Genomic DNA, 26,662 nt, shown 5'->3' with positions numbered 1-26,662 from the left:
CATCTCCCTCCTCTAGGGCACACCTGCGATTACAGTATCCAGAACAATATTCGGCCCCATTCATGATGGGAAACATTTGTTTCTACAACAGAAAACAAGAGCTAGGGCAGGACACATCATGCAAGGTCAGCCAGTTTCCTTGCACCACACATTTCTCTAAGGTGAGCCCCAAGCGGAGTGGAAACTGGAACCGCACTTCTGTCTTCCCCACCTCTTTAAAAAGCCTCAAGGAGCTCCTGAGCTGGAATCATACAAAACCCACAAGTTCTCTCTCTCTCATACACTCCCTCCCCCATGATGAGATCCCCTCCTCCTGCAGCACCTGGGCCATCTCAAGAGCCCACCTAGGGCCTCCCATCACAGGGCTCCATCCAATCTGCCCCTAAACTCAAAAAAGACAAAACAGCCATTTGCTTTTTCAGTTCTCCCAGGTCCTAAGGCCAAGCTCTAGGTCACAATTTGTCCTCTGGCACTCTGGAGCTGCTCTGCTGTCACGGGGGTGTTAGGAAGATCCCATTTTAATCCCACCTGTAGGAGAGCACTACAGCCCATGATGCTTAATTAAGCACGTGGGAAGGATATAAAAAAGTCCCAGATGACAAAACCCATACCCAGCCAAGGTGACTGTCCTTTCCTTCTGGGCTGAGGGCTTTCCCAACGCAGGAGCAGGCAGGGCAAGGGTTGAAGGGCTTGAGGTTCAGGAAAAAGGCTTGGACCTTCCCCCAAACCCACCCATAGAAGGAGGGACACTGAGTCAGAAGTTCATGTTTGGTTTCCGCCACTTTAAGAATACAGAAGTACAGGGCTGGGAAAGCTCTGAGTTCCAGGCCCTCCAAGGAGGCTCTGGCCTGTCAGCCAATTTAATCACTGGCCAGACAGGTGAGCAGCACATGGCCCCTTGTCAGATAAGGCAGTGGAATAAGCGTTGACCCACAGAGGATGACACTCAGGCTCTGTCGCTCAATGACAACGAACTCTTCCAGGCACAGAAGACAAGGGTCTATTGCTCCCAGATTTGGAACACGAGAACAGCAACTGTTTGTTATCCATTAAGAAAAAGAAGCCAAATTTCTTCTTTGGGGAGTATCCAAGCTGAGGCTATGAGAAGAAAGCTTCTTTACATTTTGAACATTCAAAGTGGAATTCCAAAAATCATGATAAACACAAAACATGCAGCTAAGCAGGCTCCAGAGAGTCCAGAAACATCTCCCCGTGGACAGATCACATGGCAAATGTTGCTTTCAAGGTCAAAATGTGGAGTTGGTCAGTCTCACAGTTAATCCCATTGCATCCATGAAGTCTTCCAAGCTTCTCTTGACTTGCACACCAACTTTCAAGCAAACTTGACCGAGGACTAAAGAGACCTAACTGGGAAGGTCATGAACACACCAATAAAACCAAGATCCATGCTGAAGAACCAAGGCTAGAGCAGCGACCCAAAGCAGAAACCCTCTCCCTATGGCCACCTAATGAGGGTTAGTGAAACCTAAGTTTGTTCTGCAGCCCCAGGCCCCAACAGAGAGGCATCCGAATGTCTTTTCCAGCTCAGGTTGCATTTAGAGAGGACAATGAATGGAAGGAGAGGAAGGCAAGGTAGGGAAAAAGTTTCCATCCAGATTTCCAAGGAAAGCTCCTCAGGTGAACAGAGGCTTAGACAAAAAGCAAAAACCAGTGAATGGACGGCCAGAAGGTAGGAGGACTTATCAGTTTTCTATTCTTCGCAGATTTAAAAATGAAGTACAAGGGTCCTCTGAGTCCAACAACAAGGCAGCCTGGGCTATGAAATATTCTTCTGTGATTCTGACATCATAACAGCATATATTCTCTCCATCCCTCGTAGCTCCCAAGTGGAAGGACTGCAGGGAAAGGCACATCACAGCAGCATTGCCCTGGGGTGGGTGGGCTTCCTGAACCAGAGTTAGATGTCCCCATGCTTGACCATGGGAAGCAGTGTCCCTGCATTCAAAGCTCCAGTGACAGAACAGAGTCCCTGACCAGCTGTTGGAGACTGGAGAAGACCCGCTGGGCTATGTGTTCAGGCCAGCACCTGCTCCTCCCACACCTCATGGGGGACTGCCACAGAGGAGGTGGTAGTAGGAGGGATCAGTAGAAACGCTTTCGGCTCTGTTCCTGCCATTTGTTGTAGAGTATGATACCAATGACAATGGCAAATACGGAAAACACCAGAGAGAAAAAGACGATGAGGAAGAGGGCGAGGCCACTTAGGGGCGGCAGTGGGGCTGTCACTGAGGAAGCAAGAGAGAAGCAAGTCAAAATCAAGGAGCCCACCCAGTTGGGAAGGCCCAACCAACAAGCTCTCAAATCCCCAATTTCTGACACCCCTTTCTGGGAGCCAGAGCTTAGACTCTCCCTTTCCAGGAGTCTCAATTTAAAAACTAAGCTGCGCTCCTACTGCTCATCTGTAACATGGAGACAAGTGAAAAAGCAGGTGTAAGTGCTCCACACTCTTTAGAGGAAGAACACGGAAAGGAGACAGCCCTACAAGCTGTGGGTGCAAGTTACCTCAGACCTCCCATAGCACTACGACCTCCTCTCTGACCATGGGACCATTTCCCAAGATCCCCCGTGCTCACTCTCAGGCAGCTTCATGTTGTCCACTGAGGGCAAAAACACATCTCGATGCAGCCTCTCCTCTTCTGGGGTTCTCTCTACTGTCAGCTCAAACAACTTCAGGGAAATGACATCATGATTATCTAAAGAGAAAAAGAACAAGAATTACTCTAGCCACCTCAAAAACAGGTATCTTGGAGTATCATGGTTCAAGCCTCCAATCTACAGCTAACTAGCAGTGCCCTTGAAAAAAGTAACTGAAACCTTTCTGTTTTCTCATCTAAAAATAAGGATATGGAACAGGGAGTATTCTATATTAGTCCATATTTAAGTTTTTATCAACAAGCATGCATTACTCATATAATTTAAGAATTTAGAGCTAATATAAGAATTAAATCCCACATTATATGTAAAACCTTCTAACACGGTGAGAGGAGACACAGGAGCACTGCAGCTCCCCTTTAATCAGACGACACACATGAGCAAGACAGGAAAGCGTCTCAGAGCAGCTGTTTAATGGGCCTCAGGCAGGGCAGAGCTACTGGCATGGAACACACTTCTCTTCCGGACTAGGCCTAATTCTTTACAGTTCCCTGTTAACTGTGACCCTGAATCACTAATAATTACCAGAGAAAGGACGGATTTTAGTCACTGGATTTTTTTCTCTCTCTTTTTAAAGTATCATTATAAACTTATAGATTCAAACATATTCGCTCTGTGTCCATACACTGAAGTTGTACATCTTATTGGTGCTCCACTCGACCCATCTTTGTCCAGTCAGAGCAAATTCACGTTGGCTCCTGAGTCCTTTTACAGGAACCCAGAAGTTTTTGATACGTTCCTTGCTTTTCTGGGAAGTTCCAGTCTTATACATTTCCTGCCTCAGACCTGGCATCAGCCATTTCCCCAAGAAGCTCTCATTCTTTTTAGTGGGAATTGGTATGAAGAGACCACAAATCTGAGTGCTGGGGTGCTCACTGCTACTAGGTTGGTTCCTGGGGACTGGATTTCTTGCCATTTCTCTTACTAGGATGGCATCTACAGCTACTTGGACTGCTAGAAACTTTAGCAGACCCCCAGATAGGAAAAAACTGGATTCACCTTCAATTAGAAAAATGTTTTCGCTGTCAGGACTGAGTTCAAACCAAAGGACAGGATAAAAAGCCAGGGCAATGTTCCCCACAATATAGGGGCACCAAAGACTGGAAAGCTGGGGTGTCCTAACTTTCTCAGCACTTTTCAACAATCCATTGCATAACAAGTAAGAAAATGTCAACAAGAAAGACCTGAAGAAAAAGACAAAAATTTGTACTTAGGGATATTCTATGGGCAGAGAACACAGACTTACTAACCTAGGCGTTATCACTAAAAACCTAGAGCAAAGGACTCCTTAGGATAAATGAAAAATTATTCTCTTCAGCCATTTTTAACAGTTGGGAAGAATTTCCCATTGAAAAGTACATCAGGGGGCCGGCCCGGTGGCTTCAGCCGTTCAGTGCTCACGTTCCGCTTCTGTGGCCCAGGGTTCTCCGGTTCAGATCCCGGGTGCAGACATGGCACCGCTTGACAAGCCATGCTGTGGTAGCCATCCCACATATAAAGTAGAAGAAGATGGGCATGGATGTTAGCTCAGGGCCAGCCTTCCTCAGCAAAAAGAGGAGGATTGGCAGCAGTTACTCAGGGCTAATCTTCCTCAAAAAAAAAAAAGTACATCAGGAGGTTAACTGAGCAAGTACTAGAAACCTGTGAGCTCAAAGAAAAACGTGTAGACAAGAACACCTTTTTCAACTTGAGTCATATAACGAGATTACATAGCAAAGATCTCAAGCCTGTGCCTCTTCTCCCTGTGCCACGGTGAGATCTGTCCCCCAGCTTTGATCTGCCCGCACTGTATTTAGAACCCAGCTGCCAACACTAATCTGTTGAAATAACAGAAAACAGATCAGTGGTTGTCTGGAGCCAGGGTAGGGGAGAAATACTGCAAAGGGGCAAAAGGGAACTTTTTGCAGCAATGGAAACATTCTATATCTTGACTATAATGGTGGTTATATAGGTGTAAATATCTGTCAAAACTCTTCAAACTGTCTACTTCTGTTGTACGGAAAGCATACTTCAATAAAGTTAATGTTTTAAAAAACTAGTTGCCAGGATTTTAAAAATGAGATTTCATTTAAAAAAAATCCAGATTTCCAGCTTCTCTTGAAAAACTGGAGAACAGGGTCTCATTAAGTCCACATTTTCTCCTGGCGACAATGGCTGGAACTGAGCAGCTGCTGCCCATTTCGGATGGGTATTTGCCTTTCCTTTTTGCCACAAGAAAGTTCTATTTCATACTAGCTTTATTCAAAATAAATTAATCAAAAGAACAAAAAGTTCAGTTCCTTACCTCTTCTCAAAAGATGCTATGATTGGGGCTAACACCAAGGGGGAGAATAAACATATGAAAAGAAGCTACAAATTGGGAACGAGTAGGAAGAAAATCCAGAGGAAATATTAAAGTCAAAGAACTAGGTCCTGTTATGCCACATAAGTCAATGAAGGCAAAAGTTTCAGAATCATTGGTCAAATGAGCTGAAGAGAGGACAAAGAGCGAGGACTGGAACAGAGGACTATACACGGCAAGGAAATGGAAGTCAATTTTATGAGAATAGTGCTAAAAGCACAGCAGAGAAACAGGTCCGAATGCAGCACGGACTAGAGGTGGATGGCTGGGAAACAGAAGTGCCCATACACATGACACATTCAAAAGTGTGAGAACAAAGGAGAGTCCAAGGGGTCAGTTAGAAGAGGGATGGCACAGCCAAGGAAAAGCTTTGTTAAGAGAAGAAGAACTGACCACATCAGAAGGTGGAAGGAGGGGAACCTGACTGTAAAAAGGGGCACCAGAAATAGGAAAGTATGGAACTCAAAACACAGGCTGGAAGGGCTGGCTTGATGAAGAGGCCAACACTGCTCTCTGTTAGCACCCACCATGTCCTAGAGACAACTATCCCAGGATAGCCTAGGCCTGGGGGTTGGAAGGGATCTGGATACAAGAATGCAGGAAGATAAGTACTCCCAAGGCACTTGCTTCTCAGAGCTCTGCTTATCTGGTTCTCCCCTCTGAAGCCTCACCAAGGCCTGGCTATGGAGATGTGACCTCAGTCAGGTAAATAACTGTGCATACAGCAGTACCTGAGAGATCCCCAGTGATGGAGGAGGTGCCAAAGTAGTAGCCCCGGGGCAGACGAACCCCAGGCACCTCAATGCAATCCCTCCACTCATGCTTGCCATCGATGTCCATCATTATCTAGAATAAAGAGAAGAGATAAATCAGGGCTAGGCCACGAAAGCAGGAGAGAGACAGCCCATACCGCCAACTGGTCCAGAACAGGGACTCACCGTCAAATGCCTCTTGACATAGCGAATCACAAGGAAGGTGTCATAATGGAGATTGCGGACAATGGCTGTACAGCCCCCCAGCTCTGTGGGCCGTCCATCCCGCTCATGATCATAGCTGAGGGAGCCATTGTTCACCATGGCTGAGATGTAGGGGAACACCCGCTGCGGAAGCAGGGAAGGAAAAGCAGAGGATGGTAAGGAAGTACTCTTGGGAATGCCCGTACAAACAGCAATAGGAATTTTGTACACACAAGCTGAGCCCCTTACAGCAGACCAGACGACCACTCTGCCTCATCATTAGCAGCCCATGAGAACCCACACTCAGATGGTCACTCAAGGGATATGGCCCAGGAAGCGACTCAACTCTGCACTTGTCTTCAGGAATCCTCCTTGCTATGGATCTGGGACGGGCTTGAAATGGGCCCTCTGGAGTCTGACTCGAATACTCCCAGAGATCACCATTTGGCACCTATATATTGCCCAAGACTGATGGTTTTCTTTTTATGTATATACACTTATCTCCCAAACTGCCACGTAAACTTCTTAAAGAAAAAATCATTTATTATGCTTCTTTGCATGTCTCCACCTTAGCTCCATCCCTTCCCCCTCAGGGTAAGTGTTTTGCACACAGCAGGTATTGTGAAAATACTTGTTTGATGAGGGAAATCTTCCCATTCAGGATAGCTCCTTTCAAATTCTAAAATCCTATAACCATATGATACTAAATGGATTAGGACTCAGAAAGAGCACTGCCAGAACCAGGCTGCTGGATGGTGTTCTCCAGCACGACACCTGTTCTTAGTCAAAAGACCTTCCAGCCCACATATAACTTCTCCCAATAATACTCCAGGCAAGGTTCTCCCACTGAAAGTTTCTCCATATCCCATCCATTTCCCCACCTACTTCAGGGGCCCTCTCTCTCCAATAGAGTTGTAGGAGCAAATTCTCCTTAGAAACAATGAGCTAACCGTTCCAGACAAGCCCAGTGCTAAGGCAGTGCAGAGAGGCAGAGTGATGACAGGAGAGGAAACATGAGACATGCCACTTCTTTGGTGAGTTCCTCACTGTCCTAAACAGTCAACATGCAAGGTGGAGATGCAGTCGAAATCAGAGACTGGTGACTCTTGAGGCAACAGCCACGTGGATATAAACAGTAGCAAATGTTGGATGGACACACAGGGAATAAGGGATGACCATGGTGGGTCAAGAATTAAGTACCTGGACTCCTGGAGAATACCGCCTCTTCTGGGCCTGAGAGGGTCCAGCAGGTTATTATAAAAACGAGAGAAGGCACAGGAGACCGGGTCAGAAAGAAACAGCCATGGAAGAGCTATGACCCAGCTGTGATGGATGAGCAAAGCAATCTAAATCCCCAAACAGAATTTTAGGGTCCATGGAGGGCATTCAGCAAGTCCTTACACCCCTCAAAATTACAGGCAAAACTATATGCACAGGTATATGTACATTTTCTAAGGAGAAGGTCTGTTACCACCATCAGATTCTCAAAGGGGTCCATCAGGAAGACCTCTCTAAGGTCATGAGGCTTTCAGAAGCTTTAGAAAACACTGTCCAAGCAGGCCACAAGTTTATCTGTACCCAGACTACAATATTTCTGAAGCAAGGGGAAAGACAGGAGTGACAAATAGGCCTAAGTTCTTCTAAATTCAAGATGTTCTTTACTGCTCAGGATTTCAGGATACAGCTCTTACCCAGAAGACAAAAATCCCACCACTTGAGAGACTATGAAGTTAACTCTAATCCAAAGGGATCAGTTACCCTCTAATTGCGCCTTATGGACAAATATTTCTAAATAGCTGTTGTCATTCTAACCTACAACATGTGGGCAAGGAAAAAGCTCTGTGAGAGCATTGCAGCACAACAGATTTCAAAAAATCATAAGGCTCAAGGGTATTTAGCTTTGCTCCAGAAAACTGCTACAGTTCTAATCTCCTAGTAACAAGAGACACCTCCACAAGCGTAGCTCAGGCCTGCACTACAGAAGGGTGGGCCAGGGTGTAGAGTCCAAAGCACTCCTTCCTCTAATACTTAGTGAGCACCTATTAGGAGCCAGGCACTGTTCCAGACTCTGGGAGTTCAATGGGAACAAGATGGACAGGGATCTGCTCTCATGGAGCTGACGTTAGAGGGAAGAGACAATCAATCAATAAAATTATTTCAGATAGTGACAAATACTATGAATAGGTAATACAATAAAGACTGGTGAGGGATCATCTCCCTGAGGAGACAACATCTGTGCTGAGACCCAAGCAGTTAGAGGGATCCACCAAAAGATGTGGGGGTATGAGAAGAATGAAGTTGGCATATTCAAGGACTAGAAGACAGGAGAATCTGAAACACAGGTAGTGAGGACAAGGCTGGTGTGAGCTGAAGCAGGAGCCAGGGCACACTGGGCCTCAGAGGCCACAGTCAGGAGTTTAGGGCGAGCCTCAGAGCAGCTGCTCAGCTACTCTTCTCTTATGCCACTGGTGGAATATGTACAAGACTACAGAAAGGAACGAAATGAATCAGTGCATCATTAAACTGCCATAAAACTACTCTTCTATAACTATCATTTAGAATAAGCGAATTATGAGTATATTATCAAGCAGTTTACAGAAATGGGCTTCTGACAAGAAAGCTCCTAACTTCAGTGAACAATTAGGGGAAAAAAAGGATTAAAAAAGGCCCTGGGGAGCTCTGATGATCCCAAAGCTTGCCTCATTTATCAATTCTAGCACCTGTGATCAGAAGTTTAAGTTGCAGCTTTCAAGAAAGTACCCATGGGGCTGGCCCCGTGGCCGAGTGGTTACGTTCTCGTGCTCCGCTGCAGGCGGTCCAGTATTTCGTTGGTTCGAATCCCGGGTGCAGACATGGCACTGCTCATCAAGCCACGCTGAGGCAGTGTCCCACATGCCATATCTAGAAGGACCCACAATGAAGAATATACAACTATGTACCGGGGGGCTTTGGGGAGAAAAAGGAAAAAAATAAAATCTTAAAATACTGTTCAGTTTAAAAAAAAAAAAAAGAAAGTACCCAGGACAACGACCCTTAACCTAAGTGGGTCTGACTCTTCCCAGGGCCGGTGAAGCATCCAGTCAGCCGGGAACAGCCAGAGGTGAGCTGGGCCTCAGAATCACTTGGAGGAGCTTTGCAACTGCACGTATATGAGGGTCTCGCAGTCAGAGTCTCAGTCAGTAGGTTTAGAGTGGGGCACAGGATCATGTACTTTTTTAAGATTTTACTTTTCCTTTTTCTCCCCAAATCCCCCTGGTTTAATGTAGTTGTATATTTTTAGTTGTGAGTCCCTCCAGTTGTGGCAGGGTGATGTACTTTTTAAAAAGCACCCAGACAGCTGTAATGTGTCACTAAAGTTAAGAAATACTGCACTAGACACACAGCCTTACAGCTTTAGAGCTGGAATCTGTCTACTTCAGCAACTCATGACTAGGCCTTCCACTTTTTACCTCACATTAGCAATAAATCTTTAAAAATCTTTCTTCCCTCTATTTTGTATGTGGGATGCCTCAACAGCACAGTTGATGAGTGGAGTAGGTCCGCACCCAGGATCTGCAACCGCGAACCTGGGCTGCCTATGCGGAGCGCATGGAACTTTAACCACTCGGCCACAGGGCCAGCTCCATTTTTGTTTTTTTTGACCCACTAAATATACTAAAATACAATAATGACAGAACAACCACCTATAATAAATATCATTTTTTAAAAGCACATTTTAACACCAAAAAAAGAGAACTATGTGCTTTCATAATAAGTCATTTAGCATTGATGAAGTCACTTCAATGTTCCTATTCTTAGACCAGTGACACCATTACCAACCAATATGAGTTCACGAACCAGCATCTGGAAGCTACTCCCTTAGAGCAGTTTTTGCCAACCTAAACCACACTGCAGTGGAGTTCGCTGGCCAAGGTTGCCCTCTGGAACCTAGGTATGAAGAAAAGGAGGGTGGGAGAGGCGAACAAAGCCACAACTACTGCCAAGATGTCTGCAGAATGTCCCTTGGGAATGTCATGTAGCGGTGTGAATAAGAATAGCTGGCACGTTCTGAGCGCTTACCCTGTGCCTGGCAGTGTACTCAGTAACATACACGTATGCGTTCATTTAATTCTCACAACCCTAAGAGGTAGTGTTAGTATCCCCATTTCACAGGCAAAACTTGTTGAAGATAACACAGGTATTAAGTAGTGAAACCAGGATTTGAAACCAGATAGTCTGGCCCCAGAACCCTGGCTCAATCACTATCCTATGCTGCTCTCAGTATCTATCAATACGGAAAAATGTTTAGTATATACTGTTAGATACAAAACACAAAAAATCTAGGTCTCTAATATACCCTGAAACACAAAGAAATACTAGAGAATGGTTCCAGATTAAAGGAAAAGAGAGACGTGACAGCGGAATACAACATAAGATCTGGGATTTTCTTTTGCTATGAAGGACACGTTGAGACAAGTGGTGAAATCTGAATAAGGTCAGTAGATTAGAGAGGTGCTGCTGTCAACGCTAAGCTCCTGACTGTGATCACTGTGCTGTGTCTAAGGGAACTCATTTCTAGGAAAAACAAGTGAAGTACTTAGGACTGAGGGAGCATGATGAAGGCAATTTACTCTTAAGTAGTTCAGAAATAAATCTACACACATGCATGAGCACACACAGAGACACACAGAAACAGAGGTGAAAGAAAAAGACAAAGCAAATGTAGTAAAACATTAACATTTTAGGGAATCTGGGTGAAGACCATTCCAGAATTCTGTGTTGTATTCTTCTAACTTACCTGTGAGTCTGAAACTATATCAAAATAAAAAATTTTTAAAAGATTAATCTGAATCTAGTATTTACCATACTCTCAATTTTTTTATGTCTAAAAAATTTCAAAATTAAAAAAGTTAAGGGGCCGGCCCCGTGGCCAAGTGGTTAAATTCGTGTGCTCAGCTTCAGAGGCCCAGGGTTTCACTGGTTCGGATCCTGGGTGCGGACACGGCACCGCTCGTCAGGCCACGTTGAGGTGGCATCCCACATGCCACAACTAGAAGGACCTCCAACTAAAATATACAATATGTATGGAGGGATTTGGAGAGAAAAAGCAGAAAAAAAAAAAGATTGGCAACAGTTGTTATCTCAGATGCCAATCTTTTTTTAAAAAGGGTAAAAACAGTAGGTTCAATATGATGCAAAGTTTTTGTTCTTAAGATGTCTGTACAGTGTTGTTTTTGTTTTGGCCTTTTCTGATTTTTCTGTAATGAGCTTTTATATAAAGATAGGAATTAATAAAACAAATGCCTCTTCTACAGCATCTCCCTTCACACCTCCATTTGATCCTCCTCTTGGATCACTAGTGGAACACACTCACTGCCACTGCCACTGCCACTGCCAGATGCTTCTCAAACTTTCCAAACTTTGTTTTGTTTTGTTTTTTGCTGAGGAAGATTTGCCCTGAGCTAACATCTGTTGCCAATCTTCCTCTTTTTGCTTGAGGCAGATTGGCCCTGAGCTAACATCTGTGCCAGTCCTCCTCTATTTTGTATGTGGGTCACTGCCACAGCATGGCCACTGACGAGTGGTGTAGGTCTGCACCCAGGAATCGAACCCAGGCCACCGCAGTGGAGCATGCTGAACTTAACCACCAGACCATGGGACCAGCCCCAGACTTTCCAAATTTTCTAAGTCACTGGTCCTACAGTAATCTTCATCCAACTCACCCTTATGTAGGAATCTGTATAAAGAAGTGACTGGTTAACTCAGCAACACTCATCCTATTCAGAGTGTAACAAGATCAGTGAGATTCTTACCACATTACTGGGCAGGATGAGAAGGCCCCTCAAACCGCTAACCTATACTAGTGACCCTGTCTCCCAGTCCCAAAGCTCCCTGACTGGAGGATACAGAAAAGTGCTGCCTCCAGGCCAGCTGACTGCCTGAAAGACCTTCACATACTTGAACGTTAGCTTGATCTCTCAAACTCAAGGAATGATTTTTTTTTTAATTGAGTTCATAATAGTTTACATCATTGTGAAATTTCAGTTGTACATGATTTCTTGTCACCACATCAGTGCTCCCCTTTACCCCCTTCCCCTGGTAACCACTGAACTGTTTTCTTTGTCCATGTGTTTGTTTAAATCACTCATGGAATGATGTTAATCCCATTTATTTCAGTTGTGACCCTACTATAACAAACCCAAATGATATAATTTGAGGAATTCAGTAAAGAGTACTCTAAAATCAGGAAAGTTTAAACTTGAGGTACACCCTCAAAACTGAAGTTCATAACTTATCTACCCAAAGTACAAGTATCAACATTCAGAAAATAGCCTAATATGCATGCTTTAATTTCACTGCTACCCATCATTTTGATAGTATGTGAATACTGCTTGTTAATGAGACGAGCCATCAATTCTACAGAATAGGAGATCTTGTCTACAGTTCTACTTTGGGGAATGTAGGAACTTTCTAAAATTATATATAAAATCCCACATGCACCTGTATCTTTCTGTAGGCCCACACTTTGACCACATTCTCAAAAGGGTCAAAACCCAATGTCCTCTGGAGCACTGGCTCTTGCTTTCTTTCTACTTCCTCTCTCCCTCTTTCACTGTTTCAGAAAAAGAAAGATCATCTTCTCCTGGTCTTTATTTAATTCTAGCAGAAAACCATACATCTCTACTTCCCTCGAAAAGTAGTTCTCACCAATGAAGCTCAGCTTCAATGCTTAATCACATCTGAGAGCTTGCCAATACTCCCTAGATCTAGCTTCCAAAGGAGTCTCTCTTGGAAAACACTGCCTCACCTAAGACTGGAAAAAAACCTAAGTCACATCCAAGGTGGATGATAACAAGAGAATTGAAGAAGTTACGGCGTTCTTTTAATAATGTAAAGATTCTCTCTGCCAACAATAAAGAGACCAAGAGGATCAGTGTCTTTATCAACATAACGACTTGAGGAAATGTGTTTTTAAGTTGGATGGCACAGTATTGTTAATTTTCTCCAGTTTCAAAGGAGGAAAAATAGTCATCACATTAAAAAATACATAGGAAGGGCTTCAAACTAGACTCCCAAGCTGGCCTGACCTGGGAAGAGCAGTGAGCTGTTCTCCCCACTCTCCAACCAGCTGTGTCCGCCGCCACAGAGTGAGGCCCAAAGGTCTTACTGGGAAGAAGGAGGGCAAAGGCTGCAAAGGGCTGCAATTCTGTGCTCTCATTCCAGGATGGCCTCTTGTCATCAGACTCTGATTTCCACTGAAAGAAGAACATTCCTGGTCCAAAATTGCTACTGAGTTCCCTGCAACTTTTCACCAACATCTGGCTTCTCATGAGAACTAATGACCATCAGCTGATGGCTTCACAGTGCCAAGAAAAGATGATCAGGTCACGTTTTAATCAATATCTTTTTAAAAAGCAACACTAAGATACAATTCACATACCACACAATTCACCTATTTAAAGTCTATAATTCAATGTCTTTTAGTATATTCAGAGTTAAGATTATAATGAATGTGGAACATTTTCATCACCCAAAGAGAAATCTTGTGCTCACCAGCAGTCACTCTCCCCACCCCCATTCCCATTCGCCCAGCCCTAGGCAACTACTCACCTACTTTGTCTCTATAGATTTGCCTATTCTGGATATTTCACATACATAGGATCATACAATATGTGGTCTTTTGTGACTGGCTTCTTTCACTTAGCATGTTATCAAGGGTCATCCAGAGTGGAGCACATATAAATGCTTCATTTCTTTTTAATGCTGAATGATATTCCATTGTACGGATATATCTTAATTTTGTTTATCCCTTCATCAGTTGATGGACATTTGAGTTGTATCCTTTTAGCTTTATTATGAATAATGCTGCTATGAACATTCATGTAAAAGTTTTTATGTAGACATGTTTTTATTTCTCTTGGGTATATACATGGGCGTGGAACCGCTGGATCATATAAACTCTATGTTTAACTGTTTGAAGAACTGCCAAACTGTTTTCCAAAACAACTGCACCATTTTACATTCCCACATTGAGAGTATGAGAGTTTCAATTACTCCACATCCTTACCAACAGTTATCATCTTTTTTATTTTGGCGATGCAAGTGGGTATGAAGCGGCATCTCATTGTTTTGATTTGTATGTCCCTAATGGCTAATGATGTTGAGCATCTTTTCATCTGTTTACTTGCCTTTCATACATATTCTTTGGGGAAATATCTACTGAGATCTTTTGGCCACTTTTTTTTTTTTAAGATGTTATTTTTTTCCTTTTTCTCCCCAAAGCCCCCCAGTACATAGTTGTATATTCTTCGTTGTGGGTCCTTCTAGTTGTGGCATGTGGGATGCTGCCTCAGCGTGGTTTGATGAGCAGTGCCATGTCAGCGCCCAGGATTCGAACCAACGAAACACTGGGCCGCCTGCAGCGGAGCGCTCGAACTTAACCACTCGGCCATGGGGCCAGCCCCGGCCACTTTTTAATAGGGTTGTCTTTTTCATTATTGAGTTGTATCTAGAATATATAAAGAACTATTACAAGGGTCCTATCAGGTATATGATTTATGTTTATTTTCTCCCATTCTGTGGGCTGTCTTTTCACTTTCTTAATCGTGTCCTTCAAAACACAAAAGTTTTTAATTTTGATGAAGTCCAATTTACCTATTTTTTTCATTTTGTGGCTTCTGTTTTTGTCATATCTAAGAAACTATTGCCTAATCCAAGGTCATGAAGAATTAACACTATGTTTTCTTCTAAGAGTTTCATAGTTTTAGCTTTCACATTTAGTTCATTGATCCATTTAGCAAATATTTGCGTATGGTGTGAGGCAAGGGACAACTTCATCATTCTGCCTGTGGATACATAGTTGTCTCAGAATCATTTGTTGAAAAGACAATTCTCTCCTCATTGAATTGTCTTGCTACCCTTATCAAAAATCAATTGATTATGAGAATTTATTTCGGGATTTTCAATTCTATTCCATTAATCTATGTCTATCCTTATACCAGTATCACACTGCCTTTATTACTGTAGCTTTGTACTAAGCTTTGAAATCAGGAAGTGAGTCCCCTGACTTTGCTCTTCTTTTTTTTTTTTTGAGGAAGATTAGCCCTGAACTAACATCTGCTGCCAATCCTCCTCTCTTTGCTGAGGAAGACTGGCCCTGAGCTAACATCTGTGCCCATCTTCCTCTACTTTATATGTGGGACGCCTACCACAGCATGGCTTGCCAAGCAGTGCCATGTCTGCACTCAGGATCCAAACTGGTGAACCCCGGGCCACCAAACCAGAACATGTGCACTTAACCACTGTGCCACCAGTCCAGCCCCTTTGCCCTTCTTTATCAAGATTAATCTGGCTATTCTGGTTCTCTTGAATTTCCATATTGATTTTAGGATCAGTTTGTCAATTTCTGAGAAGCTAGCTATGCTTTTGATAGATAGGAATTGCATCAAATTTGTAGATTAATGTCGGGAGTATCACCATGTTAATACTAAGTTTTCTGATCCATCACATGGGATGTCTTTCCATTTATTTAGGTCTTCTTTAATTTCTTTCAACAATATTTTATAGTTTTCAGAATATGTTTTTTTGTTAAATTTATTTCCAAATATTTTATTCTTTTTGATGATAGTGTAAATGAAACTGTTTTCTTAACTTTCATTTTCTGATTGTTCAATGCAAGCATAAATATAATTGATTTTTGAATGCTGATCTCACATCCTGCAACCTTGCTGAATTCATTTCTTAGTTCTAACAGTTTTTTTGTGGATTATTTAGGATTTTCTATATCCAAGATGATGTCATCTGCAAATAGAAATAATTTTACTTCTTCCTTTCCAAACTGAATGTCTTTTTTTTTCTCTTGCCTCACTGCCCTGACTTTTGGAATCTCCAGTACAATGTTGAATAGAAGTGGTAAGAGCGGATATTCTTGTCTTATTCCTGATCTCAGGGGGAAAGTATTCAGTATCTCACAATTAAGTAGGACGTTTGCTGGGGGGTTTTCATAGATGCCCTTTATCAGGTTGAAGAAGTTCCCTCCTATTTCCAATTTGTTGAGTGTTTTTATCATAAAGAGCTATTAATTTTGTCAAATGCCTTTTCTACATCTATTGATATGATCATATGATTTTGTCCTTTATTCTATTAATATGGTTTATCCCATAAATTTTCAGATTATTAAACCAAATGTGAATTCCTAGGATAAATATACTTGGCCATGGTGTATAATTCTTTTTATATGTTGCTGGATTTGGTTTGCTAGTATTTTACGATGATGTTTATTTACATCTATATTCATAAGAGATACTGGTCTGTAGTTTTCTTGTCTTGCAATATCTTTATCTGGTTTTGGTATCAGGATAATACTGGCCTCAAAGAATGAGTTGGTCAATGTCTCCTCTTATTTTTTGTAAGGGTTTGAGAAGAAGTGGTATTAATTCTACCCTATATGTTTGGTATAATTTACCAGTAAAGTCTTCTGGGCCTGGGCTTTTCTTTGTGACTCGTTTTTTATTACTAATTCAATCTTTTTACTTATTACAGATCTATCCAGATTTTCTATTTCTTCAACTATCATTTTAACAACTATTTATAATACGGCAACCTCACTGTGGCACAGATAGTATCCTGTACTCCCAAATATTAAAGCTCTTGACTTACTCACCTAAACTACAATTGCTATACTGCTGATGAGGAAACTGAGGTCATGTAACTTTCAACAATCTGTCCTGATTTCAGAGAGTCAAGCCTAAACTCAGCTTACACATTGAACTCCCTCACTCCCTTCTCAGATGCATTACTGGTTGGTAGTGTTTTCCCAGTATTTCTTCATGAACAAATGCAGTAGGAAGTAAGTTGAGCAATAGGGTTGAGCACTCTGGTGACAAGGAAACAAGAAACCAGAGAAACATTTATACCACTACCTTGAGGGATTGGATGAATTGTTCCACACCCACTCCTGCCTGCTCCTTGTCCAGCACATCTTCTATACGTGACATTTTCAAGTTGTCAAAGGTACCATATTTGTCACCCTCTCCTTATGTGCTCAAAATAAATAAAGGAAAATAATGAGACTGAAGACTCTGGAGTCAGACCCCACCACCTGTGTGTTTTTTAATCTTTCTGCACTTCAGTTTCTTACCCATCAAGTAGGGATAATAATATCTATCCCAAAGGGTTGTTATGATAAGTAAATAACACATGCAAAAGTGCTTAGAACAATGCCTGGCCCCTTTATGTGTGATATCAAAATAAACCATGGCACTAACAAAACACATTTGATTTTACCCTCTAAGACAGTTCCGGGTTGTCAGGATGTAGAAGGAAATACACTTTCTACAACTCTCTGCATTGAGTGGAAGTTCTAAGAAATGAAATTGCATAGATCACATGAAAATAATAAAACGTCTACATTCTCAGGGACATCAACCTGGCAGAAGAAACGATGGATGAGAGGTGGTAGAGCATCATAATTAAAAGCACAGCCTCTGGAATCAGGCAGACCTGTGTTCAAAATCTCACTCCACCTTACATTGGCTGTTACCTTGAAGGAGACACTTAGCTTCTCTAAGCCTCTGATTACTCACTGGTAAAACAGCAAAAATAATACTGACTATAAGATTTCATGAGGATTAGGACAATATTTGTAAAGTACCAGCCACATAATAGCCACCTCATAAAGAGAAATTGATTTACTACCTTTTTAAAATGTAGTTCTAATAAATAAACAGCAAGCAAGGACCTGATGTTGGTCCAGGGGTTCTCAATCCTGGTTATGCATGTGATTCATCTGGAGAGCTGCAAAAAAGTAAGCTTGCCTAGACTGCACCTAAGATAAACAGAATCAGAGTTCCCGGGCTGGGGGCCTGGACACCAGCATTTTTAAAAGCTTTCCAGGTAATGCCAATACGCAATTGGGGGTGAGAACTATAACAGCTAGCCAGAAAGGAAGTCCTGATTTTTACCATCTGAAACTAACTTTTTTGATTAACATCTACTCTCCTTACAAAATAAGCCCATCAGCTCTGCCCCCTCATATCAGAATTACTACTATCAGATGGTGAAATGGAAGCTAAGAAGAGTCTGAACAATTTATTTCTGGGGGAAGCAGAGAGCTAGGTTTGAAACTCTAGGCCAGCCCTGAAGCCCACACCTCTTATTCAGACGCATTCTAATCACCACTATTTCCTCAGCATAACTGCAAATCCAGTCATGACATTTCTCCTCATCAAAATGCTTTAATGCACTTACCTCCTTAGCATAAAGTCTAGACTCCGTAAAAGGAGGAACCCGGCCCCATAATGTGCATGGTGAGGATGAGTCACATATACTCAAATTGTCTGGTGCTGGTCTCAATAGCCAAACCACCTACTACCCAGACACTGCTCAATCTCAGTGGCCAGTTAACTGGCCCAAGAGGGAACAGCGTTAATACTAAAGAAGCAAGGTGAATGATGGCTCCTGGAATTGTGCAACATAGCAAAACTGCTGGCCCTGTTTTTCTTTCTAGCCTCATCTCTCTCTGATCCCCCCTTTTTTCCTCACATTCATCATCCCTTCTCTCATGTTATCTCCTTAACACAAGCGTTTCCTTCTGCATGGAACACTGGTTCCTAATTCCGCAGACTTCAAGGTAAATGTCACTTCCTGAAAAAAGTCTTCACCAAGGACCACCAGCATCACCACTGTCCACTCCAGGTTAGATGCTCCTGTTATGTCCTCCCACAGCGCCCCACAGTTCCCCCATCGGCATTCTCACTTTGCTACTGAGTGCAAAGACCAGCTTGGTCTTGCTCACTAATTCTTTGGCACCTACAAAGTGCTTAATGTATGGTGGAGTGAAGAGGAGGCCAGAAGAAACATGGAGATGCAACTCTGTAACTGACTCACACCAAAAGGTTATTCTCCTAACTCAGGTCTCACTTTCCACTTCCTCTAAAATAAACTCTGTGGGAAATGTTAAACACTATTGAATCTGGGTGTTGCACATATGATGATCTGTTCTTCCAATTTTTTTATAAGTTTGAAATTTTTCATAATAAACTTTTGGGGAAAAAATTAAGTGAATTCTGCCTCCATTTCTAATTCTGCCTTTCTCGCTAAATATTATTTAGCTACAGGATACCCAGCAACAACCTGTCATAATCATTTTCCCACCATCTGATAGCAAGGCCATTGGGCAGAGAGAGTACAAACCTGTTGCCAGTACAGGAAAGTACTAAAGAACCCTAGGGTCAGCTAACAAAAAGCAAGAAGCCTCTGCCAACAGCCAGATCCTGGGTTCCAACAAAATGCTGGGATTTCACCAATTTCCTTTTATAGCCTTTCCTATAGGAGAGAATTGCTGTTCATGGCTGAGAAGAGGAAGAAAAGGATGCTGGAAAATGTGAGCAAGCTGCAGAAGAGAGCACAGCGGTGACATATTAAGTCATGGGAGCTGAGTTACATAAATTCAGCTTGTTCTGGTGCTGGCATAGTAGCCACATCACCAACCAGCCAAACATGCTCAATTCCATCCGCTACCTAATGTGCATAAGAGAGCATACTGTGAACCTAAAGAGAAAGCCCCCATTTACAACAGCCATTCCCAAAAGACTGTGCACCATTAACAGTTCTCTCTAGAAAAAACCTTGACAAGGACATTAACTTTTGAAGTTCAATCAATGAAGAAAATAGAACGGAACCCCTCACTTTCTTCCCCTCTGTTCCCTCCTGAATGACATTCCTGAGGCAAAGGACTGTGATGTCAGTGCAGCTGACCTAAGCTCTGACACTTGCCATTACCTCTTGCTGCTTCTCCTCATTGGGATAGGTGTCTACAAATACTCCCAGCCCCACAAATTTGTCCATGTTTCCAAACACAGGCCCTAGAGAGAGAGAACAGATGACGAACAATGAAATAAAGCCAAGAGTTGATAAAGGAATAATATATCACTATGATGGAGGAAAAAGTGAAAGTCAAATGACTCCCAGGCCTCTCTTTAAGATGAGAAAACATACGTAAAAGCACGCAGCAAAGTGCATGGCCTGTAACAAGCACCCAGTAAATATCCGTAGTTGTTTGTTATTGAAGGCAGGGGAAAGAGAGAAGGCCACTGCAACTGTGTTTAGCTCTACAGCTGCTCCCTGATCCAAACTGGTTGCCAAGGCGCCCCGAAAGAATTCTGCTTCACAAACACTTGGTGATGACTATGCCCCCGAGAGAGAACTGAATTCCCAAGTTCCACTTCTTGTTACAAAAGAGACCAGGTCAAATCAGGCTGAGTTTGCCATCTACTTGGAGCAATGGCTCCCGCACAACAAGGAAAACTAGATAACTCTTCTCCTGAGTCAGGAGTGCTGAGATCGTCCCCTGTGCATGCCCAGAAGAAAGCGGCCAACCCAATCATCGGTGTTTGGGAGAGACAGCGCTTTCACCCAGCCAACAGGCCAAGTGGTTTCAAAGGGAATCTGGAAGGAACTAATAAGCAAGAAATTGCCCCAGGATGAGTCAAGTTCAGCTGCTTATTAGGACTTAGACCCCATTCCAGAGACTAGACAGGCCAGTCTTCATCCACAGACATCAAGGTAGAGGTAAAACTGCTGGCATTGTGGGGACACACCGTTCTCAAAGAGTGCAGATGAAAAAGCTGGCCTGTCACACCCCCGCAGAAGAGCAATACAGGGTCCCAATACCTGGCTGCATCCGATCTTTTGTGTACCAGATTGCCAAGCCATCCCCATGCAGATTCTTCTTCCCTTGTCCATGGATCTTGAAGTGCACCTGCAACTCCCAGTCTCTCAGGAAACACGGCTAAAGTGAAAAAGACGCTGGAGTCAATGAGGAGCAAGAAATGCGAAACCCCTCAAGCCCTCGTCGAGAGCCTACGGACTTGGACAACATAAATGCAGGTAACACTAGGTTAAGGGCTAAAAATGAAATCTAAGACTTGCTAAATGTTTGTGTCGTAAAATTAAAGAGATGGGCCATTCAGCTGTATCTGAGATTTAATATGAAAAGTGAATAAACCTCCCAATTATCTTCAACCTCTCCCAACAGAAACAGGATAGTACTCCAAAGTTGGAAAAGACAAGAATGCCAAATTAGACTACTGTGATCCTACACCCACCCAGCAAAGTATCTCAGACCATAGAGTGCAGGTGGCTGAACTAACATTCATTTGCAACTTAAGATCACCCTTCTGACAGAAAGACTCTAAAAAGCTTGAATTTAAAGGTCAATGCCTCGTTCATTACACAAGAATAAGAAAAGTAAGTCATTACTCTCAGGTTTCCAGAAGCAATTAGCAGATGCTATAAACAACTCTCATTAGCTAGACTTGGCCCTATGCCAAGCTGAGGCGCAAATCAGAGTTCTGCAAGAAGGTTAAGTTACAGTCCCCCAAAACCTCATGCCCATGGCCAAGAAACTAAATGCTCTAAAGGAGAACACCACCATCCCCACCTCAGGGACAGCCTCCAGGGGGAAAGCATTAAGGAGGTGAGAGACTCCTGTTTTTCTTCTTTTGAATTGTGTATCAAAACCTTGGAAAATGGAGAAGGTAAGTGCATGGTTAAGTGCTCTAAATAGTTGAACACTTTCAAGGAGAAACCAGAGTGGGTATCTAGTTTAGAGAGGCTCCTGGTTAAAGCTCACCAGGAAGGAGGGAAGAAGGGAAGGAAGAGCAGAAAGACCAGCGGGGTGCAGCCAAAGGCTCTCCAAATAGGTTATCCCGGCTCTCGAGCAACGTACTGCTAGGTCACTTTCAGTTTTCATTTTTAATTTCTGAGAAGTCTTCAAAAGTGATAGTATTAGAAGTACACAGTCAAAAATGAAAAGGGTGCTGATACTTCCGAATTCACCAAAGAACCCTGAAATCTTCAATAGCTTACCTGCTCTGATGAGCCCAGTCCCTGTATTGTCATTCTGGGTTCTGACCTTTCCGCTGTTTCATTTAGATTTCTGGGCTCCATAGCCAGTGAAATTCAGTGGCTCCATAGCCAGCAGGTATATTATGCCCCTGAGAGGAGGGCAAGGCCAGAGAAGTTCACAATGACCCAAGAGATGTCTGCCCCTTATCCTTGGCCTCCAGTAGCACAGTGCTATACAGTTTCACTCAGGGCTAACTATAGTGTTTCTGAAACTTTGCTGCACATTAGATTCACCTGGAGGCTTTGAAAAATCCCAATTGCCAAGCCATACCCATTCCAATTAAATCAAAATCTCCGGGGGAACCACGCATCAACTCCAATGGACAGCCAAATGAGAACCACGGCTCAAACAAATGCTTTCTATTCAAGCAACTCAGAAACACCTCCAAAGCTCATTCTGCTAGTCAGACAACAAAAAATACAGGTATCAGAGAATCTGAAAAAGGGCAGGATAACTAGATCCTAGACTAAAATTGCTGCTAAAAGAGTTAAGACAGCAGCAAAGTATCGAGCTTTGGATATAATCATTTAGTAACCCAGAGAGTTCCGTCAATGAATCTTATAACAGACGTAATAACATAACAGTGCACATTTCTGTAACATTTTAACTTTCCAAAGCTTTTTCACACCTATTGTTTTATTTTACTCTCACAATAACCGTGGTGGGCAAGTAGAGCAGATATTATGAAGCTCATCTGACAGATGGAGAAACTGACAACTGTGAGAGGTTAAGTAACTGTCCAGGGCTAATAGTGGGTCTGTGATACAGCCAGATCTAGAACCCAAGTCTTGCAACTGCCAGCTGTTCACCTCTTCCACCAGAGCACAGTGCCCTGCACTCTGCCCAAGAACGAGCTCGGAACTACAATCTGGGTTAAGGGGCCAGCCTGTGCAAATAGTTCATGTAGAAACTTCTCTTATCCCTCTGCTCCTTTAGAATTCTCTGCCACATAAAATGAACAGTGAAAAGAAATAGTTCTCTTTTCTGAGGTACACTTATCTACAATTAATAATAAAAACCATGTAAAAGTAAGTTCTTAACTTATGAGAACCCAAGACAAAGTATTAAAGGATGCCAAGGTCATTCCCATAAGTAAAGCGGTCGTAAAAGATTTAGAAAGAGCCCTGGAAACTGAAATGAAAGCATCATCTTACACTTGTACAAAATCACAGTGCAGCCACACCAGGAATACGGCATTCACTTCTTGCCGCCATACCTCAAGAAAGACAATGTAGCTAGAAAAGGTCCAGAGAAGGACAAATAAAATGACCAAGGGCTCAAAGTGGCTTTCACATGAAAATAAAATTTAAAATTAGACTCTTCAAAGGGAAATAACAAGGGGGGATACTGGGATGAAGTTTGGGATACATTAAAAGAGCAGTTTTCTACTTTACAAAGCAAAGTAATTAAACATGAGTTATTAACCTCCAAGGAGTAATACCATCAGGTCAATCAGAAATTAAAGACATTTCAGGAAACAGAATCAAAATGAATTATTTGCTATAATTAGGGCAATAAAGAGCATTTCCCTTAATATCTGATTTCATTATGAAGGTTATCATCACCTCTGAAATGAAAATCCTTGATATCCACAGAAGACAGAATACTGGAGACAGACAGTAAAATTAAGTCAGTATGCCACTGGTGAACTTTTTAGGACTTTCTGAGTCACCAACACAGGAGAGAGAAAGACTCTTACCACCCGGTTCCACAGGGCACCCTGTTTACTCTGCATATCTGGGGTAAGGCGGATATACTGGGTCATCACCATGGCATTGCCCATCAGATTCCACAGGGAGGAACTGCTTGTGCCCACACCTATGGAAAGAAGGAGATCAGTTCATACTCTTCAACACCAACCTGTTCAGAAGGCCACCGTGGACCCTTTGAAAGCTAGAGTCATCATCTTTTTCTCCTTTTCATGTCACTCAATCTCCCACTTTCTGTCACTCATAAATCTTAAATCCTTGCCATCTTTACAGCTTCCTTTCACAAAGCCCTTCTCAGGTGAAGACCCCAAAGCACATCAGAGCTTCTACCTTATCCATGCCACAGTAACCATAGCTCAGATCCATTCTTCCCGTTTTATGAGCAAATTTCAGCACCATGAAAGAAAAAACATCCCCCAGTTATACCAAAAAGAGCTTGACCCTCAGGCCTCTAGGACTTAATGATAGTCTTTCTTTAAACAATCCAAGTGTGAAGTTACTTCATCCCCTATCTCAGACTATAAATCCCTTGAGAGTGAGAGCACAGTATCAGCAGAGAGCAGCACAGAGGAGGCACTCAATACAGCTGCTAAGTGAACAAGTGATCACCCTTGGCAACAGTGTTTACGCTCTTGCAGTCTGAGTTTTTGTTTGCTGTCCCCCTATCCACACTCCCTTGGGGAAACAGACTTGTGTTAGTTAAGCCATCTGCACTGACTTGGTCCTCTTTGTAGCTAACTATATAAATTTTCTAGTCGATACGCTGTGCCTAGGGGCCTATGGACCCTAAACAGAGCAAAGCTAACCAGCCTCCTTCATCAGTAGAGCTCCTCGACTGGAGAACAGGTGTTTTAATCGGCAACAGAATGCTATCCTCTTTTTCAGTCTAAGTTCTACCCTGTTCTGCCTCCTGCTTTATTTCTAGCACATCCACAGCTCCATCGCGAGACCGGCTCGTCGTTAGTGGCCCTCAATCACTCCTCACCATTCGCCGTTCTCTCCCCTTCCCACATTCCTCCCGTCCAACTCCAAGCTCCCCTTCGTCCAGGCCTAGCGCTAGTGACATCCGACGGCCCTCCTTCGACCTGCTGGAAACTTCTAGCGCTAAGTGCGGGGCGGAGAGGGGAAGCTGACCCCTGCTTTTCGGACCCGTGGCTCCCAAACGCGGTGGGAGTCCCCGTGGGGCCCCACCCACCGCCGGCAGTTTCCTCAGGGCCACGCAGCCCTGCGCCGCCCCCGCCTCTACCGAAGAGCTCGGGTCCAGAAGCCCTCCCCGTGCGCGCCCACCTCGCCCCGGGCGCCTCACCCTGGTAGGGCTTCGACAGCGAGTGCTCCCGTTTCAAGTACTCGAACGTTTGACCCGCCCCGACTTGCCGTGGCCCCTGCCCAGACCCCAACAAAAGGAGGAGGAGCAACATTCTGGACCCATCTCGGGCTGACAAACGCCGCCGCCACCGCTGCCACCACCCAGAAGACCCTAGACTCGCCGCCATCTTTCCCACCGCCGTCCCTTCACTAAAAACCCGCCTTGTCGTCCAAGCCATTGGCCCATGGAACCACCTGCCCCGCGTCTCATTGGCTCTCGTCGAGTCCCCGCCCCCGCAGGTGAGCATCTCTCCAATTGGCTGGCTAGGGTATCAGTTGCCTTGCCAACCCTGGAAAGGGGCGTGACCGAATGCCTGGACTCCCTAATTTGCATTTGTCCTAAGCTCCACTAGGCCTGCTGGGACACATAGTGATTTTCGTTTTGTTTCAGCGTTCCAGAGAAAATTTAAAGAGATAAAATGTTTCTTCCAGTCTCATGCAAACGTTCTTTCCTCTCTGCCCGTAGTATCTCCTGACTGTGCCGAGCTATCAATCAGGAGGCTATAGAACTGAAAGGAGAAAAAGACAAACCCACAATTAAAGTAGCTGGAAAATTATCAAATTTATAAAAGACCTGAACAGCACTATCAAACAACTTGACCTGATGATATTTATAGAAATTCCACCCAACAACAACAGAAGACACATTCTCTTCAAGTGCAAAAGAAAGATTTACCAAGGTAGTCTGGATCAAGAAAAAAAAACCCCACACATTCAAAAGAATCAAAAACAAGCAAAGGATGTTCTCCTATCGTGATAGACTTAGACTAGAAATCCGTAACAGAAAGATTTTGCAGAAATCTCCAAATATTTGGAAATTAAACAACTCACTTCTAAAATCAGTAATCCGAGAGAGTAGAAGGGACGGGAGGACTTCAGCAAATCCTCCAAGAAGTAGAGCAATCATTTCTTTACCTGGGTGGTAAAATGATATACCCAGGCCCCAAAGCCGAACAAGTGAGAGTCATCCCAGCTTCTCTCTTTTTCCTCACCAGTTCCTCCACAATTTCCAGTTCCACCACCAAAATAATCAATTTAATGATTTTACTCCTAATTATTTCTCAAATAATAATAATCTTTTCCATCCCTCTCTCTGTCTCATGTCATACCCAGGCTTTGAAACCGCTTATGGCTCCCAATTACCATAGGATAAAATTCAGACTCCTTAGTGTAGCGTTCAAGGCCCTTCATAACAAGGCCCGAACCACAACAATATGTGTGCTGGCTGATATTCTGGCCACCATGATCCACATGGCCACCCAAGTGATCAAAACCATCTAACCATACTGTTTCCTTAGTGTCAAGATGGAATGAGTCAATATTGGTAAAGCTCTTAGAATAGTGCCTGGCATGTAGTAGGCACTATATCATCATCACTGTTATTATTAACTGAGCCGTTGATAGTTCACCATCACCTGTGGGGAAGAGATTCAAGACCCTCAACTTGGCACACAAAGCCCTCTCCCATCTGGCCCTGGCCCTCTGGCCTTATTGTCCACAGCCCCCTTCCTTCATCTATATGCTCCAGCTTCCCCTCTTCCCTTTCCTTTTTCCCGGTCCACTTTCTCCTGGAGGCCTTCTCTGACTCCCTCAGCCAGGGGCAGTTGCCTGACTCTGAGCTCTGAATGTGCCCCAAAGCACATTTCTTACAGAGCACTTGCCAGATCTGTGTCCCTGTCTTCCCAATAGACGTAATCAAAGTTAACTCTTTCTTTCCTAAACTTAACTA

General features: G+C 43.4%; 1 protein-coding gene across 3 annotated transcripts; it reads right to left on the bottom strand.

Annotated features, from left to right (window-relative positions):
* Window positions 1-761: 761 nt before the first annotated feature.
* LMAN2L (lectin, mannose binding 2 like) lies at window positions 762-25,100 on the bottom strand. Of its 3 annotated transcripts, XM_014859140.3 has the most exons (9): window positions 24,875-25,099; window positions 23,559-23,677; window positions 20,623-20,740; window positions 19,732-19,814; window positions 7,171-7,203; window positions 5,953-6,114; window positions 5,746-5,860; window positions 2,595-2,714; window positions 762-2,246 (listed from the first exon to the last, which is right to left on the bottom strand). In XM_014859140.3, exons 1-9 carry the CDS (start codon window positions 25,059-25,061, stop codon window positions 2,104-2,106), a joined length of 1,080 nt encoding a protein of 359 aa, XP_014714626.1. In that variant the 5' UTR covers window positions 25,062-25,099; the 3' UTR covers window positions 762-2,103. The 3 variants fall into 3 exon arrangements, with proteins under 3 accessions (XP_014714626.1, XP_014714627.2, XP_070367793.1); XM_014859141.3 differs by lacking the exon at window positions 7,171-7,203 and having other exon boundaries at window positions 24,875-25,100; XM_070511692.1 differs by lacking the exons at window positions 7,171-7,203; window positions 19,732-19,814 and having other exon boundaries at window positions 24,875-25,098.
* Between the last annotated feature and the right edge of the window lie 1,562 nt (window positions 25,101-26,662).

The sequence above is a fragment of the Equus asinus genome, chromosome 6, assembly GCF_041296235.1.
Source record: "Equus asinus isolate D_3611 breed Donkey chromosome 6, EquAss-T2T_v2, whole genome shotgun sequence".
NCBI lineage: Eukaryota > Metazoa > Chordata > Mammalia > Perissodactyla > Equidae > Equus > Equus asinus.
The sequence above is the reverse complement of the archived record's forward strand: the minus strand, read 5'-3'. Positions and strand labels throughout refer to the sequence as shown.